Source organism: Dryas octopetala, chromosome 3 (genome assembly GCF_963921425.1).
Source record: "Dryas octopetala chromosome 3, drDryOcto1.1, whole genome shotgun sequence".
In the NCBI taxonomy this organism is placed as follows: Eukaryota; Viridiplantae; Streptophyta; class Magnoliopsida; order Rosales; family Rosaceae; genus Dryas; species Dryas octopetala.
The window spans coordinates 21,533,379-21,550,517 of record NC_141368.1 but is presented as its reverse complement, the minus strand read 5'-3'; the positions used below and the strand labels follow the sequence as shown (position 1 = coordinate 21,550,517).

At 37.9% G+C, this 17,139-nt stretch overlaps 1 protein-coding gene across 1 annotated transcript; it reads right to left on the bottom strand.

Annotated features, from left to right (window-relative positions):
- Positions 1–8,746: 8,746 nt before the first annotated feature.
- LOC147291776 (uncharacterized) lies at positions 8,747–9,991 on the bottom strand. Its single transcript, XM_086236020.1, has one exon. It carries the CDS (start codon positions 9,989–9,991, stop codon positions 8,747–8,749), a length of 1,245 nt encoding a protein of 414 aa, XP_086092146.1.
- Between the last annotated feature and the right edge of the window lie 7,148 nt (positions 9,992–17,139).

Below are 17,139 nucleotides of genomic sequence, written 5' to 3'. Positions count from 1 at the left end.
CGTACAGTATGTAGGTTCTACGAGCTGCCCCAAAAACGTCCGCCTCTATTTCAAAGTTGATTGTTAATCCCTCATTCATTACATTTTGTGCATACATGCACAACAACTTCAGTGGCGTAGGCATTGTTTGCAAGTTCAACACAATCCCCTTCATCCTATGTTGCTTCTCACCTTTCGCTTTCTTCAACACAATCTTGTCAAGTGAGCACACATCCAAAGCACATATAACAATATAAAAATTAATTGTAGGGCTGGGTTTCAATTCATTCAAACCTCAATGGAGTTCCTATAATCATCAAAAATCAATATGTTGTATTATTTGACTACTTAATTTGTACATGCAGCAGCTACCAGCTTGCCAAGGTGTGTCGTCTATGAGTCAAATCATAAAAGAGTGTCTATGAGTCATATTCATGGTTACTTAATGAGAAAAATTAAGGCTAGCTAGCTTTGTAGTTAGGCAAGGGAGGAATTGATCTGATGAATACAATGCATATTGCAGAGAGGGGTAAATGGCCAAGTATTATTATAAATTTATAATTTAGATTCAAACAAGGTTTATAGTCAAATTATTGTATGTTAATTCAGAGGATTGAGCCACTTAGTTTACAGTCATACTAGCTATATAGTATGTATGATTATATGATGGTGAACTCCAATGAATATATGTTATAGTGATTTATTATACATGTGAACAAGCTAGCTAGTGGTTTCTCGTGCACTGCCATCTCACAACAAATATAGTATTAATTAGCTCACATACAGATTAATGTAGGGAAAATACTTTGGGTTAAGTTGGGATGAAATATATACCTTCAAAACAATTTTCTTATCCTGCCCAGATTCCAGGTGGACACAATCAGCATCCACATCGATCTTCTGCGTGTCTTTCTTGTCCACCTGCTGTTTAGCATTCTTCTTCATTTCCTTCTGTAACACCCCGAACCTCGAGCCCATGAAAATACTGAACATCAAACTGTTAAATCTGTTTTCTCTTACTTTTGAGCCATGCACGACAACATAAGTAAATATAATTCTGTCAAAAACATTTTAAACAAACCACTGAGTAAAAACAATTAAATAAATCTCTCTAGGTCCCACTGCCTCGTCTTCTCCCCACTGCTTCCTCAGCCTGCTTAACCTGCAAAACACAATCCTACACCACATCCATGGTGTACCGGGTTATACAACAAACCCGGTAAGCTCACTAGAGCTCGTATGAGTGAAATGACATAATAATTGTCCTCAATAATTTTCTCAATCCCCAAACTCAAAAACAATCCACAAAATATCCATAATTACTTAATCATAAAACATTCCACCACCAATCATCCAAGCATCAAGATAATCAAAAACTCCTCATATGCACATCAAATCTCATCAATAATAATAATAAAACATTTTGGCAAATCAAATTGCCTAACTGTTAACTATTAACCTCAACATCAACCTCAAACATTCACATCCTAATTAATAACCTCACGGCATAATCACTCTTGCTTCCCTTCTCAAGCTTCAAGCCTAAACCTTACCAAGTTCTAACTAGCCCAAGTCCTAACGAACAAAAGCCATACAAGCACACAAAGCAACAAAACAAACTATCTAATTTCACTCACACCGCTCTTTGAAATCCCCCAGCTGTAAAACTATTTTCAAAATCTCTTCTTTCAAATCCATTTTTAGATCATCTCAAAACTGTAATTCGAACTCTGGAGAATAAATAGTATTTTCAAATTGTAAAACTGTTAAAATAACTGGAATAAAAACACAATGCTCTACTGAAACTGTCATTTAAAATATTTACTGATGCAAATTCATTTCTCAAAATGCTCCACAAACTGAAATCTCACGCCACACTAGTACCCGGGAAACTGCTGGTCATACACTGCCGAGTCATCTCTAGGCAAGTGCAGAGCAAATCTATACCTGCTGTGATGCTGGTCATACACCGCCGGTTAGGCAAGTGCAGAGCAAGTGCTGGTCGTACACTGCCAACTAGGCAAGTGCAGAGCAAATGTCATACTGGTCATACACCGCCAACTAGGCAAGTGCAGAGCGAGTGCTGGTCGTACACCGCCGAGTCATCTCTAGGCGAGTGCAGAGCAATATATACCTGCGTGCTGGTCGTACACCGCCGAGTCATCTCTAGGCGAGTGCAGAGCAATACATACCTGCTGAAGGGGGTACTAATATGGCGGTTTGAAACCGCTTCTGTATATCTCAATCAACCACATCTCAAAACTACTCCTCCAGATAAAAACTGAAATTTTAATCTTTCCATAAATCCGCTTAAATAAAATCATTCTCAAATTGTGAAAGCTGCTCGATCAAAATCATTTTCTAAAGGACAGAAATTCATTAATAAAACTTCCCCAAAATAATACCAAAACCTTTTCCAGAAAACTGTCCATACTCAAATAAATAAAGAAAAGAGTTAAATTATAAAATGTACAAAACATTTCGAAAACCAAGGATCCACTCACAGTCTACCCTGAACTATACTGAGACCTTTCCGAAATTGATTCTTACTCACGACCCCTTCCTCACTTGTTTGTCATTTCTACTCACAGTCTATTGTATGATAATTGCTTAATCCACACTTAATCCTTTAGTCTCAATTTTTGTCAATTCCTTCTCATGGTCTGAACCCTATACTTGGCTTCCTCTAACATAAAGCATCAAATCACACAAAACCGACGATTTATTAACGGTACTCTACATTGAAAGTCCGATACGTTTCACTCACAATTTAACTACGTAAAAGACCGAAATACCCTTCACGGTGCCACTGCTCGGATACCAAATCCGGCAGCATAACGGCATCGGGAATGAGATTTCCTGAGCCCATGTACCTGTTAAGACCAGACAATCAATATTTAAATATTCAGGGTTCACAATTTGGCCGTTCAATGACCGAAATGGGCGGTAACCACCACGTACGGTGGCTGCCCAGCCCCAAATTATACACAATACTCACCAACACATAAACAGACCCTAGGGTTGGCCTCTAAGAGTCCTGGGGAGGCTGATTAACAAGAAAAACCACCCAACTCGCCGCCACAAGTGGCGGAGCCGTCGGTGGCAGCGGCGGCACAAACCTAGAAATGTCCAAATTCAACTCCAAACAATCCTAATCATATAATAGAACCTTCAATTGCACATAAACATCACAAATTTGAGTCCGATTTCAAAATATTCAAATAGACATAAACTCTAAAATCGAATTTCTAAAATCTCAAAATTGAACATCAACACCTTAGGGGAAAGATTACCCGTACCTAGAGGATCGATTTTGTCAACTGGACCGACGGCCAAAAGTCGCCGGAAACGCCGGAATTGACGGCGGAAGCCGGCGGCTGGCTTGGCTTCCCGAGCTCATTGCTCCGTCGTGGAGCCTCGTATGGACGAACGGAGACCATGGTTGAACTCACCATGACGAGGGCAACAAAGCCCAGTAGGTCCGATGTCGCGTCTTGGCCGGAAAAATCAGCTCGACGGCGGTGGCTCTGTTTTCTGTTTTATGTTGTTGCGGCGTCGAGAGGTGACGGCGGGGTGCGAGACCGGGCTGGGGAGGACGGCGACGACGAGACGAGTCTGTCGGTACCCGTCGCTGGTCGTGGCGTGGCCGGAAAAGTGAGATCGCCGGAGGAGACCGTCGGTATGTACTGCGTTGATTCGTCGCGGTGGTGGCTCCGGTGGGTGATCTGCGGCCATGGGAAGGAAGAGGGGAGGACGGCGAGCACGGTGGACCAAACACCCAGCCCAGCCACCGCCGCCGGACGCGCCGGCGACAGGGGCGGCGAGGGTGAGGGGCGAGAGAGACGCGGGGGAGAGAGAGAGAGAGAGAGTGAAAGAGTGTCCAGAAATTTCTGGATTTTTGGGTATTTAAAACCCACTCCTACAAAATTACAAAATTGCCCTTCCATTCAAATGCTCGTATCTCTCAAACTATAACTCTGTTTTATACGTGCTTCGTGTCTACGAACTCGTAGACTCGAGATCTATCAAACGAACCCAAGGTCAAAGATGAAAGGCCATTAGTTTTAAAAGTCAACTTTGGGTTGGGTCGTTACACCTTCTCCACATTTTCTTCAATATTATCCTCAACTTTGTTCAGAATAAGAGTCTTCTTGACTGCATTGGTGCTTGCTTTGTCAGATGTATATCCAACAGTATGAGGAGTTGATGGAGTACCGGGAGTAGGGGCTAACATCTCAAGGGTTGGTCTCTCAGCCTTGGAATTCTTCCCTTCCTCTATTTCATGAATTTTCTCCATCCAACATTTTCGTTCCTCAGCTATTATCTTCTCTCGCTCCTCTTCCATGATCTGTTTGACACTATCTCTAATTGTGTCTTTTATACTCTTTCTTGGAGGGAGCCTAAAGTAAGAACTTGGCTTTACATAACCTCCCACACCTCTAACTCTCCCCGAGTGCTCAGGGGTCCCTAATGCAATTGTTAGCACATCAGTGGTACCAGAAATAGATAATGTGCCATCAGCTACTTGTTTCTTCAAATCCTCCTGAAACAATATATGTCTTATAAATAAACAAGGACAAATAAAGTTGATTTCAAATTTAAAAGAAGTCAACATTGTCAGATCCAACATTGGCAGGATTATAATCAATACAATATCAGTAGCTTACTTACAATTCTGGCAGCAGTCTCCGCTACCTTTCCATTTGGGATCTTCCCACTTTTATCTTCGTGTGCTTTAATCCAAAGTGTTGCCCGATCAAACTCTGCATCAGGCATTGTTTTCATCTTTAAAATAGACAAATGATTAACATCTTAATAAACTTGATTAACATCTTAATATATATTCAACCAAGGCAGTTAAAATTCACACTAACCAGTTCATCCTCCAAACCAACATACCCTTTACGCGATAGTCTATGATGATACTCATGCTTAGATTTCCTATCCACCTGTTCGTTGTGAAGTTGCTGCAAAATATAATATTTCCACAAAGTGAGGGCTCTATTTACAAGTTTAAAAACAACAATTGTACAGAAATAAAAGAAAAGAAAAAGCTGACATGCAGACCAGGCCAAGGATCACTTGCATGGTCATCCCAATTCAAAGTCCTGGCAGCTCACTTGCATGCAATTCATGAGTTGAATCCAACCACACAATTGCAACATTACTTATTAATTGACAAAGTATAGTATATATATTAATAACAGTATATATAGTTATGTATGCCTGAATGCTAATATGATGTACAGTATATTAATAACATTACTTATCAATTCAGCCATAATGGTGATATTTGAACCAAGTCAAGGATGATGATGTAATGTTGATTGCTCTTCTTGAGGTGACAATAAGATTAAGAAAATTATGTTTTTTAATTTGTTTTTTTTTTCTTTCGTGAAGCATTACTGCCCAACCAGAAAAGAAATGGAGGGGCTACAAGAATTCAATATAACCAAGAAAAAATAAGCATAATTTCTGTAAAGTAGGAAATTTATGTACAAATTAATATCTTACCTCCCACTGAATCGAAATCCTAGAGTTCACAAAGACCTTCCAATCTGCCTTCTCAATAAATTCATACTCTTTAGGAGGGTCAATTAATAAATTAGGTTGGTCTTTGTAAGGGAGTACATATTTAGTAGTCAGTCTAGACTTGAATTCCCTCCACTTAGATGATGCAGATGCTAACACCATCTTCCTACATTGAGCAGGTAGCACAAAAGCCATCTACTTGCATAGAGAAACACACGTTACACAATTTACATCTTAATAAAAATGTAATTTTATAATGTTTTAGTATGATAATGTACTAGTCATATAAATTTGGGACAAATGTTGCTTACCTCTACATTTTCCCAAATTTTGTCCTTTACATGATCATCTACTTTCTTCCAAGTGTCTATGATAATTAGGACCTTTGTACGTGCTAAAGTCCCAATGTAAGATTGCATCTCGATCGCTGCCTTCCCATGTGGCTAGCCTTTTGGATTGAATTCCACCACCTTTTTGACTTTCATTATTTTTCGCTTTACAATGCGAGGCATTGTAACCATGCCTCTCTTATTCTTTCCATTAACTGAGATCTCGGTGGTGGCAGTGTCCTTTGTCACCTTTGATTGAGATGAAGTGGGCTCAGCTGCCTTTGATTTGGAAGTCTTCTTCTTGGAGGAAGCCACTGCCTTTGCACCCACTGAAGTGGGCTCAGCTGATTTTGATTACTGTAAAAAAAAAAATAAATAAATGATTGAAACCTATAGAATTTACTACTAAAGATTTAATTTTCAGTACCAAGTAAAAACTCATGAAAGGCAGTGTCATAGAGATATGCTATAGATCCTTCCAATTAGATTAATAGAACTAACCTTTACTTATCTGTAGTTTCTGCTAAATTTTGCCTTGGCTTTTTCTTGAGGAACCTTTACTTATCCTATCTTACAAAGAATGCAGTAAACCTGCAGGACAATACCAATCATGGATTAAAAGCTTTATATAATTAGATACATGGATTAAAAGCTTTATATAACCAGAAAAACACTTAACCAGAAATCACACATTAAAAATAAGCACACAGTCATGGCCCAAGCAAAACAAAAAAAACTAGTTACCTTAGATAAATTCCCTTTTGATACTACTGATCAATCCATAGACCCTCACCATCAGGTCTAATGCAGTTTGTAGGATTTTCACTAACAATGTCATCAAATGTCTCAATGGATGGAAGATTCATGATCCACTATAATATCCCCCAACTCATCATCATAATCGCAATCATTGTAATTTCTATCTTGGGTTGATAGAACAACAGACCATGCAGCATCTGCAGGGTCTTCCACGTAAAAGACTTGTTTGACTTGGCTAGCCAAAACAAATTGATCATGCTTGAAACCTATCCTACTAAGATTGACCAAAGTAAAGCCTAGATCATCTATTTTAATTCCATTTGTATTCTCAACCCAATCGCACTTAAAGATAGGAATTCTAAATTTGAAGTAGTCAAGTTCCCATATTTTTTGAATCACCCCATAGAAACACATATCTGTGATTATGGGGTTTTTATCTTTCGCACTAGAAATTTGCATTGTATCACCAACCCAACACATGCCACTGTTTTGAACAGCCCGAACTGCATCACGAGTCTTAGTATTAAAATGAACCCCATTAATGGAATAAGCATTAAATTTCGGGACTTCCATGCATGGCCCATCAGCTAGCCAACTCAGCGTGTCTGGTATGTCATTAGTTTCACAATTGAGGTCAGATTTAACCTGCAAAGATAAACACTCATTTCCATACAATCTAGGAATTACTTATATAGCTTAGTGCATCCTTTTAAGAAACTAACACTTACTTGATTCTTTAACCAAATAATGAAAGTGCGATTGTGCTTATCTTGCAACCACTTTTCATTTTTTTTTGAACCTAGGATTTGTAGCCTTCAAATAGCTCATATGCTCACTACAAAAAAATGTTAGAATCCTCAATTAATATTGACAGTTGTGCTACTCAAAGACTTAATTAATGAACATGAAAATGAAGTCAGATTTCCCTTAAGCTATATAAGGTGTCACTTCATTTGTATTCTCTAATACAAACAGATGGGCTTGGTCCAAAAGCTCACAATCAACCCTATGTATAGAAGCACCGGATAAGGGCTTACATTCCTTAGAAGATCCCTGATTGTATCTTGATGGGATTCCAACAGTACTGCCACGAGAAAGATGTTCAAAGCAAAATTCCAAAGCTTCTTCAGCAATATAACACTCGGCAATGCAACCCTCGGGTCGATACCGATTCCGAACATACCCCTTTAGCACTTTCATATACCGTTCAAACGAATACATCCACCTAAAGTAAACTGGTCCACGTAACCGATTTTCTCTAATAAGATGCACCGTTAAATGAACCATAATATCAAAAAATGATGGTGGAAAATACTTCTCGAGCAAACAAAGTGTAACCACTAGATCTTCCTGCGTCTTATCTAGTATAGAAGTATCCACCACTTTACTACATATAGCATTGAAGAAGAAACAAAATCTAGTTATAGCATATCTCACAGGCTTCTCCAATACTGAACGGATGGCCACGGGGAGCAATTGTTGCATGAAGGCATGACAATCATGTGACTTAAGGCCAACAAGCCTTAAATCCTCCATTGATACCAGACTTCTAACATTTGAGAATACTGCTCAGGGACTTTCATACCAAAAAAACAATTGCATACGGTTCTCTTCTCTTCCCTTGAAAGATTCCAACTAGCTGCAGGCAAATGAGTTCTTTTTTCTCCAACAATAGGTGCTAATTCAGTACGTACCCCCATGTCCAGGAGATCTAAACAAGTTGCAAGCCCATCTTTTGTTTTGGTAGGAATGTTCAACAATGTACCGATAATACTATCGCATACATTTTTTTCAATGTGCATAACATCGAGAATATGCCGAACATGAAGAGATTTCCAATATTCGAGTTCAAAAAAGATTGACTTATTTTTCCAACACGCTCTTGTATCACCCTCCACCCGGTTACGGGGCCACTTTTTCTTCCCAAAAGGTAAGAAATTAAGGCTTTCTACCTTTGCCAATACTTCCTCCCCACTTAATGACACAGGAGGTGGAGAAAATTCTTGACAATTATTAAATGCAGCCTTTTGCTTTCGATAAGGATGATGTCGTGCTAAGAATCTTCGATGGCCTATGTATGAGCATTTATTACCATGAACCAACCTGTGGGGTTTTGTGTGTTCTCCACATACTGGACATGCATTATATCATTTTACCACACATCCAGATAAGTTACCAAAGGCTGGAAAATCGTTTATTGTCCATAAAAGTACAGCTTTTAGAGTGAAATACTCTCCTTTGTATGCATCATACACTCCTACAACTCCCTGCCATAGACTTTTTAAATCATCAATAAAAGATGCTAGGTAAACGTCTATATCATTTCCAGGTTGTTTAGGACCAGAAATTAATAGACTCATCATCATGAACTTTCTTTTCATACACAACCATGGTGGAAGGTTATAAGTGACACGTAGAACAGGCCAGCAACTGTATCTACTACTTAAAGAGCTATGGGGATTGAAACCATCAGCTGCAAGTGCGAGTGTAAGGTTTCTAGGATCTTCAGCAAATTCAAGCCACTTATAGTCCACTAACTTCCAAGACGGGGAATCTGCAGGATGCCGCATCTTACCATCATTCACTCTTTCATGAACATGCCAAGGCAAACTCTCAGATGTTTTACTAGACTGAAACATCCTTTTAAACCTTGGGATAATGGGAAAGTACCACAACACCTTTGCGGGCACTCCCTCCTTAACAATTGAATCCTTACTTAACTTCCACCTTGACACAGTACAGTTAGGGCAATTAATCTCATCAGCATACTCATTCTTATACAAAATGCAGTCATTAGGGCATGCATGTATTTTCTCATAGTCCATCCCTAATGCACACAAAGTCTTCTTTGCCTCATACATAGACGTGGGTATGTTATTACCTGATGGAAGAAAATCCCCAAAGGCAATCAAGTAGTCAGTGAAACTTGCATCACTCAATCTATGCTTTGCTTTCAAATTGTACAATCTTACAAGTGCTCCCAACTTGGTGAATTTATCACAACCAGGATATAAAGTTTCATCGCCATCCCCAACCGAATTAATGAAATCGTTACAATCATTTGAACATTCTTCCTCTTCATTATCTCCCATATCCACTGTTTCAGAGACAAAATTAGCATCTTGTTTCTCCACACATCTACCTACATTCGCAATTGTACTTGAAACTTCTCCATGCCATATCCAAGTTTGGTAACTTTGGTCAACCCCATTTAAATATAGATGATCCCTTATAACTCCAATCCCAAATTGTCTCATATTTCCACATTTTTGGCAAGGGCAATGAATGAGGTTTGGGTTTCTAGCATGCTGTAATGCAAAATTGAAGAATTCTTGAATCCCTAACTCATATGCCCTTGATCTCCTATCCGCATACATCCATGACTTATCCATCTTTCACAAAAAACAAACATATCATTTATAAAATCATACCAAATATTGACTCTATTGAAACAAAACAAAAAGAAACACAAACTAAACATAACCACTATACCAGAACCCATAAACCTTGTACCTTTAACACACATATTTTTGGGTATTGGAGGGGCAGCAGCTATATATGCACTTCAATACAAAATTTCAGACTCCTAACTATTATTCCCATCAAAATCAAGTATGTTTTCTATAATGTGTAACAAAAGTAATGTGAATAGCATCAAGAAATCAACACAATCCCTACAATAGTCTAAAAATAAAACTGTACCAAACAAAGTAGTTATTTAACATGCAAGTACCAAGCTCAAACAAAGTAGTGAGTAATCCCAAACTGTACCTAACTACATGCCAGAACCAACAAAACAGGGAAAGAAAAAAACCAAACAAGAAAAATAAAATGAAAACCAACCTGATGAACTCACCTTTCCAATCCAATCAGTGCGCAGCCTATTTTCTTGCCCCAAGCTCACTAAGCAATTCACCTCTTCAACTAATGATGTCATATATAGGAAATTAATTATACAAGTTATCAAGTTCTAAACAAAGCACAAAATCAAGCAGGAAAAAAACCTCGAAATTTGGTGCTTTTCTAACCACAAAACAGAAGTGCACACCCTAACCCAAATTTGGGGCTTTTATTTAAAGAGGAAAAGACCCGTTCGAAATTTGATTTTTCATACCCATATTGAAATCTGTTTTTATTTAACAAATTTCATACCCTAACCCAAATGTACCTGAGTGATAGGCGAAGATGATAAACGGGAGTGCTTCTTTAGTTGATTAGTGTTGAAATTAGGGCACAGAAATGGGCGATAAGGAAGGAGCTAGGAGGAGAAAGATGGCAGAAATATTGAAGATTGAGCGATGAGTGAGGCTTGAGCGATGAGTGAAGATTGAGCGACGAGTGCTTCTTCAGTCCCAGTGATGAGTGTACGAATTGGGTGGAGTGAAGATTGAGGATGTAGATGAAGTGTTCAATGGGGTTGAGTGCTTCTTCAGTCCCAGTGCATGCTTCTCGAATGGGGGCTAAGTGTTCTGTCTGATGAGTGGGTGAAGTCAAGAGGGTTTGACCCAAAAAGACTTAAGGCGCCAAAAGGGTTTCATTAAAGCGGGCATCCGCTTTGTCAATACAAAAGACCCGCAAATTTTTAATTTTTGTGTAACTTGCCCTACACAACGGTTTTTCCTAAAACTATTGTTTTTAATAATTTAGAAAAATCTATCCAACCAAATAGCATTGGATATGATACCATCATATCACGGTTTCTTAATACCTGTTGTGTGTTAAATTAAGATATCGAACAATATACGAACCGTTGTCTATTTATATAATTGTAGTGGTGTTACATGTTCCCTAGTACTAAGCTAAGGCAATTGTTACCCATGCAAGAGTCATTAAGATCTATGAGAACGTCAAACACACACAACATACAAACTTTAACTATTTCCTTGTAGAGGTCCTACGATCCAATTAAGATTTCTCATTTTTGGCTTCACAATGATGGTTCTGGGCTTGATGTTTCCTCTTGTGTCTAAGATTTCTGCTCTTTTCTTAATTTGACTAGGAAATGTCCCAAAATGGCTCCATTTGCTGTTTTTTCCTATTTATGCTTCATTTGACCTAAAAACACAAAAACAAGACAACAGACACAAAAGTATCGAGTTCTAACACTCTAGGTTAGAGAATTAGTATAATAAAATGATGCAAAATGCACACTCATCAGTCAAGTCGGCCGATTCACCCTATTGACAAATAAGATAACATTTCTTCCCTACAATTACATTTGTCTCACTATTCTCTCATTTAATTTTGGGCTAATTACAAATAAATCAATTAAACTTTTCACAATTACATTTTAGTCAATTCACTTTTTCATAATTTTATTTTAGTCACTATTAACCAAAATGAAAAAAAAATACAATAGGTTAATAAACATATATTACTATTCAAATTTCGATTTGTATTAGGTTTGTTTTTTACTACTACGCAGTAAAACGGCTTAATGTTTTGAGCTCTGACCCAAAACTCGGGGCCTAAACCCTAAGCCATAAGTTCCAAAACCCTAATTCTAAACCGTAAACCCTATTTCTAAACCCTAAACCTCATTTATATACCTGCACGTCATTTCTAAACCCTAAACAAAATTAAGGACAACATCATAATTTTATGCTCATAAATAATGAAAAAATGGGATGGACAAATTAATTAGTATTTTCCTATGCACTAAAGTACATGATATTATCAAGTGGATTTGGCTTTACAACTAAAATGAAATATAATTTCAAAACTCATTGACCTTTATGGTAAAAGAAAATTTACATGGACTATTATGTAATATTGAAATGTTTTATTGATTTAAATATAATTTTTTATTTAACTTTTCTATGTTTTTCTAGACACCCAAAAGTCCATCAAGCGAATCCAGCTTCGAAATTCGACCTCCCTAGGAAGTCTACAATATTTTTAACAAATAGCTAAATAGGTACCTGTTATGGTCAAAAATGTCTCTAGCCACGTGTCAAGCTAGGATTCGTTCATCTCATAACATATACAACTCTAGACGCAAGTGTATAATGAAATGAAAGACGTGCCACCAAGTGATGTCGTACTTGGAACGAATGCAATCTAGATCTTGATGTAATGCAAGATCAGAAGGTGCAACTAATTGAAAGAAGTAAAAATAAAATGAAAGAAGATTGACTTCTAATCAAACGATTGTACTGAGTTCATTTTACTGATTGGGCATTCCATGACTTTAATGTACTAAAAATGCTTAAGTAAATGTTCGTTGGTGCTTGATACTTACTTAAGAAACGTCCACAATCTTTGTGTAATTAAATGCAAGTTCAATTAAATCTAAATGAACAAGAAACTGAGAAAATAGATCTAAAGGAAATCGAAAAGGTTCTGGATCTAACTATTTGGAATTAGAAATTTCCTTGTAGATCTAACCAACATTGAATGAATAGCTCATATTCAAAGCAAAACACATGAGAAAGAAGTGCAATAAATGTAGATGATTCAATTCCACTTTCCTTTTTAATTAATGTTCAGATCTCAAGAGAGATATATTCAATGAAAGGAATCAATATCAAACCAAGAAGTAAAGACTAATCAAAGCGAACTCAGACATACAATTAAAATCAAATTCAATATTTGAGGATCACAATTCTCAATAATTAATTGAAAATTAAATGTGGTACGCAATCAGACAAAAATTCGACAAGAAAACATAATGTAATAAAGGATCAAGCCATGTCAGGAATATGCAAATTGCAGAGAGCTTTTTATGTGTGAGTTGATGGATCCCTTCCTTTGGCCATAGCTTTTCTATTTATACTTGGATGGGCTCTGAAAACCTAAGTAGAATATACTTAGATCACCCCACGTGTAGGTACTGAACCAGTCTGGGCATTTGCACTTATCTTTTCATGACAGCTGCCATCCAGTACTTGTCAACTTCCTAAGACACGTGCCTACATACTATTGGCCCCTTCTACAATCTTCTCGGCTTGGTGTAGCCGTGAAAAAATCTACTCGCGCAAGCAAATCAAACTTGCCAAAGTTTTCGGCTTTACGAAATTGGGCCTTAGACTTTGGCCTATTAGCTCTTTTGGGCTAAAGTGACGTCTTGAAATCCATGGTATAAACATTGTCCCCCAAGTGTGAATAGCTTCGGCTTGATCTAGCCGAAAGATTGAAGACTTTATTATATTTTTCAGAAGCCGGGTGAACGAAAACGATGGCAAGCAAAAGATCTTGATAAGTATTTTGCTTTGAACGAAAAGTTTTCCAAGTAAGGAAACACCCCAACCTTATTAAATGCTTGTAGTGACTTTTTCGAGTGCTTCAAGACACGTGTCATGATTTAATTGGTCATACGTCCCTTCGGATGTTCAGAAGTGGCATCGCTTTGTTTCTATCCCAAAACCCTAGGCGGTATGTCACTTCATCTCGGTTTTGTAGCCATAATTAAAATATGGTCGCCATTTTCCTAATAGATAATTATTTCCACAAATTCTGAAGCCCCTTCTGATTGCTTCTGCATTCTCCTTTTAAACTTCCTGTCATATCAAATCGATTAAGAAAAAAAAACTTTTTACAAGCACTTGATTACCCTAAAACCGTCTCCTTGATTTCACAAATTTCTATTATAAATCATCCATCTTTGTCATCCCTACCCTTACGCCTTCAAGCTTTTAAATTTTCAAGCGTAAAAAAAGTCTGCCCTCTTGAACCCTCTGTGTTCTTCATCTTCTTTCTCCATCCAACTCATTCTGTTCAAATGGCCCAAGTCAGATAAATTGTTTCTTCCCAGAAGATGGGTGAAGAGGCGAAAGCTTTCAACAACTCAATTTCCCCATTACTCACTGTTGAAGCATTAGTTGAAGCTCAAAGTGAAGTTATTTCTTTTTTTGGCATTGGGTTTGCAAGAGAGCTTGTGTAACGACCCGACCCAAATTTTATTAGAAATTTAAATTTTTATGGTTTTAAGAAGTTTTTACAGGATGTTAAATTGTATTTTAAAGATTTTGGGATTTATTTGGAAAATAAAAAGGGTTTTGATTTATTTATTTATTTTTGTTTTTGTTTTAATTTAAGCTTGACCCAAAGTTGACTTTTAAAATAAATGAGCTTTCAATTTTGACTTTGCGTCCGTTAGATAGGTTTCGACCCCACAATTTCATAGACACGTAGCACGCGTCGATCCGAGTTACAGTTTGAAAGATATGGGGGTTTGAAGCGAGGGGCAATTTCGTAAAATGAACAAATTGGGTTTAAAAAATCATATATTTTTTAGAAGTTTCTCTCTCTCTCTAGAACATCCTCTCTCCCATTTTATTTCTCTCACCCCCGCACTCTCTCTCCCTGCTTTCCTCTCCCCCGCACCTTCTCCCCTGCGCCATTACCCAGCCACCACCCCCACTCACCATCGCCGACCACCTTCCCGGCCTTTGGCTCCGGCGAGCTTCCCCCAGGCGCCGACCACCCCCCAGCCTACTCTCTCTCCTCATTCTCTCTCTCCTTGAGTTCTCTCTCTCCTCCCTCTTCTTTGCGCGCAGCCACCAACCACCAGCATCGATCACCTCCCGCCGACCCCAACCACCGGCGACCTTCCCCCTCTAGCCGGACGTCACCTTCCAGTCGTCCTCCTCGCCGAGCTCTTCCCCCTGCACGCGAAAACTCGCCAGAAAAACCACCTCGAGCTACCCCTTCACTTCGTCGGTTCCAACCATCTTCGGCCTCAATTCAACGTGTTTCAGGTGGGTTTTTCTCCACTCTTGATAGGCCTTCCTTTCCCTAGACTTATGTTGATTTATTTCAGTAATTAGGAAATTGAAAATCTGAGATTTTTAGCCATTTTGGATTTCTTTGGGTTTTCGAATTTAAAGGTTGTTCTTGTGGTTAATTTGGACTAATTTCTTCCCTAGGAGACCCTATTGATGATTAAGTTTGAGAAATTAAATGGGTTCTATTGAAGTCGATTGTTTTTGGCTAAATTAGTCTTGGAAACAACAAAGCTGGGCGGCATCAGTGGTGGTCTCGTCCCTCATTGTCATTATTGGAAATTAGATTTGTTTTTTTAGAGCGATTTCTAAGTTGGTTACTGATTTGGAGCAGGTGGAAGTCTTATGGATTTGAGGAAAACCTCAATTTGGATTGTATTCAGATACTTTTCTGTATCGAATCGATTCACAGACGAGTCTTGGTTGAGGTATGGCGCGCATAAAGTTTAATTGGATATATTTGGTGGATTAAATGTTTGGGTGTAGTTGGATTTTGAGCCGGGAAGGAATTAGAAGAGATTTGGGTAATCAGACCTTAAGAAAAGTAATAAATCATCTTTAAAAAAAATAGAAAGGTTGAGCGGAACGTTTAGGCTTTACACGTACACTGTAATCGTCATTGAGCCGAGCCTAATTTCATTTAACTATAGGCGACAACCCTGAAATCCGAGACGACGCAGCAGAGGATGGAAGCTAGGGCTATCTCTGTGAGTGGACCTTACTTCCTTAAAATGACTTATGAAATTTGCATTTTTATCTTGGTTAATTGAATTTGTTTTAGTAATAACAAATGTGAGTGAACTTTGGTTTTCAAATAATTTCATTAAAGATTTCATTAATCCTATTATGCATAATATTTTGATTTGATTTTGGATTTGATCGATGGCGATGGATTTCGAATTTCAAATGTGTTCATAAAAAGTTTTTATACCATATATTTACATGTTAGTTTTAGTGAGTTGTTGGGCTTTGGGAAAGGAAATTTGGTTTCTCATTTTATTTTACAAAGTTCATTTAATATTTTAGTTTTGTCGAAAAGTATTATTTCGATCTTTGTATATTGAAATTGATTCGAATTTCGTATGTTGGCTTATGGATTTAAAGCTTCTTTTGGGAAAGCACCAAGATATTTATTCTTGATGGAAAAAAAAAAACATATATTTGGGTTATGGAAAAATAGTTTTCAAACCACCTTTCCAGTACCCTCTAGGTTATCAGATTAGATAGGTCTTTGGGACCCATTGCGGCACACACATAGGCTTTGGACCGTGTGTCGTGATGCTTGACCCTTTGGGGGTTGGCTCTGCGTGCACGTAAGACAGAATTTGTGGCTCTGCATGCGTAAGACAGATTCTTGGCTCTGCGCGTGTATGACTGATTATATGGGTAACTGACTGGTGTGTGTTTTCAGTTGTTAAGTATTTTAAGTGATGAGTTTATGGCAGCAAAGGTTTTTTTTAAGTACGACGATTTCAGTTTGAGAACTTACTATTTTCAAAGATTGATTTTCAGTTAATTGATTTGTGTAAAAGATTTACATATGATGAGTTTCTTTTTGTTACTGCATGATTCCTTTTAAGATTTTCACCCATTTATTATTCTACGAGTTTTTCTTATGCATTGGGCATTCTGAGGATTTGAAATAGTTTTATGTTCATATGTTTTCCCCGTACTCTAAGCATGATTGTGGTTTACAAGGAGATTTTGAAATAGACATGTGAAATTGTTTTAAAACTGGGGGATTTCAAAGAGTGACGCGAGGTTTTAGAGGAGTTTTGATTTTAAAGGAATTTGGAAGGATGAATAACTTAAATACT